We start from the raw sequence: 8,479 nt of genomic DNA, 5'->3' as shown, positions 1-8,479 counted from the left end.
GTGTTAAACCCTTGTGTTTGAATGGCAACATATTGCAGTGGAAGCTCGGTTGTTGGGTATCGGCCGGAAAAATGAAGCACGCTAAGTAAGCGTGCCCCGGGTGGGTAAGCTGCGAACCGTGCAGTACCCTTGGGATCTACGTGGAAGTGGCTTTGCCCGGCAGAGGAGAAGGGACAGGCCTCATTCAGCCACTCGCCTCAAGCTGTGTCGCTTCACATGTTGCCCAGCACCCCAGCTGCTGCCCTGCTGTGAGAGGCTGCGTCGAGGAGAGTGGGGTGCCTGACGGGGTGCAGCTCGCTACGGCCTCCCCAGCTCTGCACGTGGAAATGCTGAGGCTCAGGGAAGCTGCTTGCTTAGGATTTAATTTATATTTAAGGGAAAACTATGGTGCATTTAAATGGACAAGTTATGAAATTAGCCCTGGGTTGGTGGATAGAGTGGGAAATGGGGACAGACGGGGTGCCTCCTGGGGCCTGGGCTATTAGCTGGGTTTGTGTAGGGGTTGCCATAGCAGCTGCCAGCAGCTCCAAGTGCCCAGGCAGACCGCAGGCTTAAAAACCCCTGTGGACACAAAGCAAGCGCCTCAGCCGGCACTCCGTGGCCAGAGCTTTGCAGCGGGACCTGCAGCTGTCGTGTGAGAAGGAGCTTAACCTGCCCCTCACTGCGTGAGTTCCCACCTGCAGCAGTCTGATCAGAAAGAAACGACAGCTGTGCAAGCAGAAATAAAGTTTTTTTAACAGGCAACCCGAGAAGATGCTTTTATAATTTTGTAATCTGCTTAGATCTTCTCATTTTAAATTAGCGGCCAAAAGTAGAGGGGTGGGTGTTTTTTTTTTTTCATTTCCTTGCTAGTCTATCATATTGGTGATATAACAGGGATAAAAATACTGGGGTGTGGCTGGTTGTTACAATGATACATTGTCCAGTCATTTTCTGTATTGTTGATTTAGGTTGATCTTTGTGTGGTGGTGGAGATGGAGGAGGCTGTGGGAGGTGAGAGTGAGTTAGAGGGAAGAGTCGAGCGTAGTTCCTCTCCTGGTCACTCTGCACAGCAGGAATCAGAACGACTGAGAGCTACGCAACTTTTTTCCAAACCCAACATTGATCTCTGTCCACCTCTCATTGCTATAAAAAAAGGTAAGGGAGAAAATAATGATAAGTACTTCGTGTTGGCTTTGTACGGAAAAATATTCCAGGAACGAAATGAGAAACCAATTATTAAGTATAGTGTTTATTTTTATAACAGCTTTTTATATATACTGGGTGGGTACATGCTATTCTGAATGTGCCAGTGTAGGGACTGCAATGTGCAATTCTCAGCTTTATGAATAAATATGTACATATAAACAAACACATATATTTTTTATATATATGTGTGTGTGTATATATATATGTATTTACAGGGTCATGCACAGTACGACTCTGATCCCTTAGCACATTTCCTAGTGTTGAATCATAGTAACATGATCAGAACCATTCTTCTGGAATTTAAATGAGTAATACTCTATAGTACAGTATACTCTATAGTATGGCATATGGCATGGTATCTATGAAACGTGACAATAGATTGAATAATTAGTACAAATATTATTGGACATGGCCTCATAGTGACATCGGCCAGCTCCCTCTGTGCTCATGGGTGCATCCCATCAGTGCCCATGGATTTATGTATGCCCACTTTGCTTCAGTATTCCCTGACCTTGTGGAAGAGGATCAGGTTAGAGCAAAGCTGATTGCTTACATACACTTGCACTGGCACCAGTCCTGACAGCATGGAGCACCTCAGCCCAGAGCTGGGTGCATCCCCCAGCACCAGCTCTGCTGCCTAGAGATAGACCCTGAGCCTCGCATTCCAGGATGGCTACAAGACAACAGTGGTGGCTGTTTCCTAACTCATCACCAAGGGAAACTACACTCCCTTACAGGGAATTGTTCTGTCTCTGGCATTCCTGCTTCTAGCCAGCTTAACCCCTTCTGCAGTTGGCCTTCTTGCTCTCATTCCTGGGTCACAAATTACCACTGCTGAGCAGTTACAATTTGAATTTCCCCTTTGCTCCTATAAGATCCTTGCAGAGCAGCTAATGAAGTGTGGGCTGGATGAGCAGACAGTAAGATGGATTGAAAACTGATTGAACAGACAAGCCCAGAGCGTGGTGGTCAGTGGCACAAAGTCGCGTTGGAGGCCAGTAGGTAGCTGTGCATCCCAGGGATCAATACGGGGCCCAGTCCTGTTTAACATCTTCATTAATGATCTGGATGATGGCACAGAGTGTACCCTTAGCAAGGCTGATGATGGCACAAAACTGGAAGGGGTGGCTGATACGCCAGGGGTCGTGCTGCCATCCAGAGGGACCTCAAGAGGCTGGGGAGCTGGGCTGAAAGCAACCTCATGCGGTTTAACAAGAGGAAGTGCAAATTCCTGCACTTGTGGAGGAACAAGGCCATGCACCTGTACATGCTGGGGGCTGCCGAGGTGGAAAGCAGCTTGGCAGGAAAGGACCTGGATGGTCCTGGTGGATGCCAAGTTGAACTTGAGCCAGCAATGGGCCCTTGTGGCAAAGGCGGCTAATGATACCATGGGCTGGAGAGGAGGAGTGTTGCTAGCCGGTCAAGGGAGGTGATCCATCCTCTCCGTGCAGCACTGGTGAGGCCTTGCCTGGAGTACTGTGTCTGGTTCTGGGCTTCCCAGTACAAGAGAGACATGGACACACTGGAGAGAATCCAGTGAAGGGTCACGAAGATGATGAATGCACTGGAGCATCTCTTCTATGAGGAAAGGCAGAGGGAGGTGGGACTGTCCAGCCTGGAGAAGAGGACGATCAGGGCAGCAATCTCATCAGCGTGTATAAATACCTGAAGGGAGGGTGTAAAGAAGATGGAGCCAGGCTCTCTTCAGTGGTGCCCAGTGACAGGACCAGAGGCAGTGGGCACAACCTGAAACACAGGAGGTTCCCTCTGAACATCAGGAAACACTTTTTCACAGTGGGGGTGACCAAGCACTGGCTCAGGTTGCTCAGGGAGGTTGTGGAGGATCCACCCTTGGAGATGTTGAAAAGCCATCTGGACACAGTCCTGGGTAATCAGCTCTAGATGGCCCTGCTTGAGCAGGGGGGTTGGACCAGATGACCTCCAGAGGTACCTTCCAATCTCAATCATTCTGTGATTCTGTGAATAATACATGATAATCGGGGGGGGAAGAGACACAATCTGTAAGAAAAATTATAAGGAAATAATTACTATTAGGGTATTAATTTTAGTTACAGCCTCATTATTTATTTAGAATAGATTAAACAGTAGCTCCTGAAAGTTAGTGAGCTGCTCATTAGCATTACTGCATGCTCTGCTGAAGATCCTATTTACTGCCAAGGATGGGACCTAAATATCATCTTCTGAGAAATAATATAGCTGCTTTTTCTTGGACTAAAAGCAAGCTGTAGCAATTACAAATAGTGTTCTTGAGTGCTTTCAAATAATTATCTTTCTGAAGCTAACTAAAGCAGTATTTATGTTAAGGAGAGACAAAGCAATATTTAGGAATGCTTTGTAATTAAGATGTTTAAAAGAGAAATGGTGGCTGGCTAGAGAGAACTTATTGTACTTAGTATCAGGAAAACTTAAATACTCTTATTTGTTACTTAAATTACTTATAAATATTTCTAGGAAAAACAAAGGCATGCAATAAATTTGTGTTGAATAACTGAAAGGGCTTCAAAAGCTCTTAAGGAGGCTTAAATGATCAACAGAAGATAGTTACACACTCTAATGATGTATGTCCTGTTTTTATTGCAAATAGTAGCAATCTTTCTTCTTCAGATATTCTGCGTGGTCAAGCTGTCCTGCAAGTCTCTGCAAGTAGCAAGTTTGTCAGAAATGCATGAGGCTGACAACTAGAATTTAGATAAAGAAGTAACAGAAGAGGAATAATTGGGTGACAATAGCAAGTGTGAAAAGTGACAATATTTCAGAGTCTCTATTTTTTCCAGAACTGATTTCTTCAAGCTAGTACCTTAAATTGCTTTTTCTTACCTCTACCGCTGTCGGCAGGGATTGTTTGCAATTGAACTCGAGACAAAAGCCATTATAAGACATATTTTCCCCCTAATGGCTTCTGAGGGTTTCTGCTGAGGCACAGGTTTTCTAATGTTTCTTTCATGTCTCATTTTCCCCAGCCTGAGGTTAGCCAGCAGATATTAAAACACAGCCTTAGAGGTCTTGTAAATGCATTTTTTGTGCATATACCTGAATAATTGTTACTTGTTACTTTTGAACTTGTTACTTCTTTTCCCTAGACATAGAAAGTAAGCATCGTAGACATGGAGGGGACCTGAAGACAAGGAGCACTGAGCTAGGATCTGCTGTCACAGGATCACCTCTGACTGCTGTTCTTCCGGCAAGTGTTTTAGTGCTAAAATAGGTGGTGACTCAGCTACCTTTTGCCTGTTAAATTTTCTTCTGTACAGATTAATCTTGAAGCCTTCACTGACAAAAGTTTGACCTAATACTGGAGAGTGCTGACTTCCTTCAGTCTCTGTTAATAACAAGGAAAAAGAACAGCGAACCACTCAAAAGTGTATACAGTGTTAGGCCATTTACTTTCTGTGCTCACAATGTGTGTTGCTGGGATTTTGATTTTTTTTGGGGGGAGGGGTTTGATCATCCACTGGTTAATCCCCTTTCTTTGCCAAGATGAAATTAATATTGGTAAGAATACTTGAAAAAGGTCATGCTGCATCAGGGAAGGCTTATGCCAAACAAGAGATCCAGCTGTTGGCATGGAAGCCGGAGATGATAAAAGACTGACATAGATGAGTTGGGATCTACGTGGGAGAAGAATGCATGGTGAATCAGGAAAGACATAGCTTTTAGAGACATCAGAATGGTACTGACCAACAACTGCAGGTATTCAGGCATTCTTGGTGTCTCCTGGTCTCAAAGAGGTACAGAGACACTCCAGACATCCCAGACTCCAGATACTCATGTCAGTGGGAGCTGTGTGTAGAAGGAAACGCTCAGTATGGTAACTTTTTTACCCAAATCTTTAGTTTTCCATATAGCTTCTGAAGATTGTCTATTGACTTAAAAATGTTATTCACCATATCTATTTCCAGTCTTGTTCACACTGTTACAAAGATTTTTAAAAATCCTTTGTCTACATAAATTTCCTTGTTTATCATATTGCTGCTACCTTTATATGACCTGTGTATTAAACATCAGTTGTATATTTGTTCAGTTGGTGACTGATTTTATAGTGGATTTGTTTTATTTATTTCCTTTGAGATAACAGCATGATACTATATATTAAAATGCTGGAAATATAGAGATAGATCTGGTCTCAAATCTGGAATATGAACATATAGAAGTTTGGAAGCTGGATCCACAAAGCTGAGATTTGAATTAGAGCCTTTATAGTGCTAAACCTGTATTGTGACCTTAGCCTGGATCCACATCTGATTCTGAGGCCCTGATCTGAAGTTTCTCATCTGAAGTTTCCATTGTAGCAGCTTTATACTGAGAAATAATTCTGGCCTAACGAGTTAATTATTACTGATCTTTTCACTCTGCATTTTTAGATGTAATTTTTTATATTCCTGCTGTAAGTAGTTTATGAAACCAGCTTAAAAATCAAGGATATAAAATACAGTCCTTAAGTGAGGAAAACCAATCTGTCTATAACAAACTTTTGTTTTCTAGACAACTGGTAAGAAAAGTATAGTATTTTCCAGTGAAACTAGGAAAGAACTAGCCAAGCAAGCCAAAGTTATGAAAGAGGAGAGAAGAGCTCAGATAGATGAAAGACACAAGTACTTGATATCAAGATTAGCAGATGGGATAGGCTTAAGTGAGCAGCAAGTGGAGGAGGCCATTATTTCTGATGACAAGGTAAATATTAATTAAATTGTTATTATTAAATATGTTTCCAAAATTTCCAGTCTTTTGACGCTACTTCACAATTAACTACAATTGTAATTTTGTTTTCAGTTTCAACTTATAGAACAATTCTTTGCCCCTATTGGACTTAAAAAGTTGCTCTTCTTTTACCAAGATGTATTGCAGGTATGTTTCTGTTATTACTTCTGCAAAAGCAGAGTTGCATTTTTTAAAAGAATCACATGACTTGCAAAATTCAGAAAATTTTAACAGAGATTTATTTTGCTATGCATGCCAATGTGGAAAGAACTTGGATTTCATTGTTTAGATACTGCCATCTCAGCTTACATGAAAACAGAAGAATTCCCTGTGGTGTGGCTTCATACTGTTCTTTTTTTCACAAAAGAAAAATTAAAAATGGCAAAGTAAAGTAAAAATCCAGACTTCAAAAATTATAAAGATAATTGAGGCAAAGTGATCACAGTATTCAGAGTTAAAATATACTAGATTAGCTAACATAAGTATTTCAAGAACAGGGGAACTGTCTGTATAAGAACCATTTTACTTTCTCCTTTTGGTCTGTACTGCATCAACTCCACTATGGACAAAGCACTGATTCAAGAGGATGAAAAATGATGCAATTGCTTTCTAAATTAAGGTGACTTCATGTTCAGGTCTGTCCCGTTCTGTGGAAAATAATCTTAAGCTTCGAAAACTGTGACTAGGAATAAGGAAGTTGTGGTCCCCAAGATGTATTTCTCTCCTTTTCAATTTTGAGAAGGAGAAGCCTCTTCCTAAAAAGCAAAATCATTTGTTCAGCTTCCACTTGAGTGTGTGATATTAGAAGGTGCCAGCCAACCCTGAAATTACCTAACATGACTATTGTGGGCTTCCTGAACTGCGGAAGTCCTTCCTCAGTCCTTTCAGGTTATGCCATTGAGGAGCCATGTTAGGGTGAGCTAACTCACCATGTGGTGATATTTTAGGGTTGTTGGGGAGAAAAACTGTTTGATAATGCTTGATCATCAGTTAAGTGCAAGAATGAATTATAGATTCATTATAACCCATATAAGTTAAAAGAACTTTTGAGTCTTACTGTAATTGCTTAGAGACTTTGCAAAGCACAGGATCAGTTCACCTGTCAAAACAGTTTAATCAGTTTTTCCTTTCACTGGGACTGTGTGCGCACATTTCTGTGATGAATGTGTTGTTCTCTGACTTAAGATGAAACTAAAAATCTTGAAATTGTTTTCCTTAACTGACAAACCAGAAATAAATGTCCAGCTTGGGTTAAGTGAAACATTTCAATTCTGCATTTAGTTTTATTTTATTTTTGTCTTTTTAACCATTAAAGTTTGAATTTCTGAATATATTGTTGCAAAAGCAGCATAGCATAAAAATAAATGGTTTTGATGGAAAGTATGAATGCCATCTCTAGCATCTTGCACCCCATTCTGACGAGTCTAGAGATCTCATTAAATTGACTGTTTTGTCAACAGTTTGCTTTCAATCATATTGGAGAATTAGAGATCACACAGGGGCAGTATCATACATGCTTGCTCTGTTCTTACCCATTTTTGGCCATCCTTGGAGATGAAATACTGGCCTGGGCAGACCGTTGGCCTGACCTAATAGGCATGTTCTTACCAAGATTTGTCAAAGATTTGTCAGTGCTGCTCATCTCTCTTTTTCACCAGCTTGGGTGCATAATGTTCACTTAAGACTGTGCATAGGGGTTAGAAGATGGTGATTTGGGGTGGAAGTGGGGAGCCACCATTGTGTATCATACATCGCACTTTTAGTCTAGCAGGAGCTAGACCTTTTAGGAAGAGGCCTCTCCTTCTCAAACTTGAAAGAGAAATACACCTGCAGGCCTCTTTCACGTTACTTTCTGTTACATTCTTCCAAGTTCCAACAGACTTACTTTCCAAAGTGAGTGACAGAAAATTAGAGGGAAGCAGGTCTTGATCAGGCTTAATTTTTTTTGTTGCTTCAAAGAGAAGAGTTTGTGGGCACATTGCAGTGGAGAGGGACCAGTGGCAGCAAGGCTTCTCAGAGAGAAATTTTTTCAAAGTGATGTATGGTTAAAGACATGGGCAGAAAACGAAATTTCTTTGCATTGTTAGCAGGATCTACCTAACAGGGTTCTTCGTGAGTCCTGCTCACAATTACATTATGACTTTGGGGACCAGGCACATGACTCTTTCTGCGAGACACCCAGTTTATTTCCATGGAGGAATTTGTTCTAGGAAACACTTGGGATTTAATTTCATTATATTTTCTGAGATATTTTTTCCCCTCCTTCTTTGAGATTTTTCTGAAATAACTGTATACTGGGGATTGTGAGATTCATGCAAAACTTATTCTCCAGATAAAACCAACCTCATTATTTCTATCTGGGAATTACTAACTGATTCAGAATAAGCTTAGTTATAATTCACATATTCAAATAGGATGAGGTATCTGTATGACAAAAGTTTATATTTTATTAACCTCTTATTTATAATTCAATTGCTAGCAAAAATCGAATACATCATTGAGGTCAGATGGGTCAACGAACAGTTTGCTTCAGAAGAAGTTATTTATTACCATGGGTTCTACTGAGGTATGG

The 8,479-nt window shown here is 41.2% G+C and overlaps 1 protein-coding gene across 1 annotated transcript in view; it reads left to right on the top strand.

The window, feature by feature from the left end:
* Positions 1-821: 821 nt before the first annotated feature.
* The window catches only part of LOC142053209 (dynein axonemal heavy chain 5-like), a 178,601-nt gene continuing 170,943 nt past the window's right edge, over positions 822-8,479 (top strand). The window contains exons 1-5 of the mRNA XM_075084498.1: positions 822-1,137; positions 4,290-4,390; positions 5,692-5,880; positions 5,980-6,054; positions 8,387-8,473. Of these exons, the coding sequence (XP_074940599.1) occupies positions 975-1,137; positions 4,290-4,390; positions 5,692-5,880; positions 5,980-6,054; positions 8,387-8,473 (615 nt within the window). The 5' untranslated portion in view covers positions 822-974. The remainder of the gene's footprint in view (positions 1,138-4,289; positions 4,391-5,691; positions 5,881-5,979; positions 6,055-8,386; positions 8,474-8,479) is intronic.

This window comes from Phalacrocorax aristotelis, chromosome 2, assembly GCF_949628215.1.
Source record: "Phalacrocorax aristotelis chromosome 2, bGulAri2.1, whole genome shotgun sequence".
Classification (NCBI taxonomy): Eukaryota; Metazoa; Chordata; class Aves; order Suliformes; family Phalacrocoracidae; genus Phalacrocorax; species Phalacrocorax aristotelis.
The sequence above is the reverse complement of the archived record's forward strand: the minus strand, read 5'-3'. Positions and strand labels throughout refer to the sequence as shown.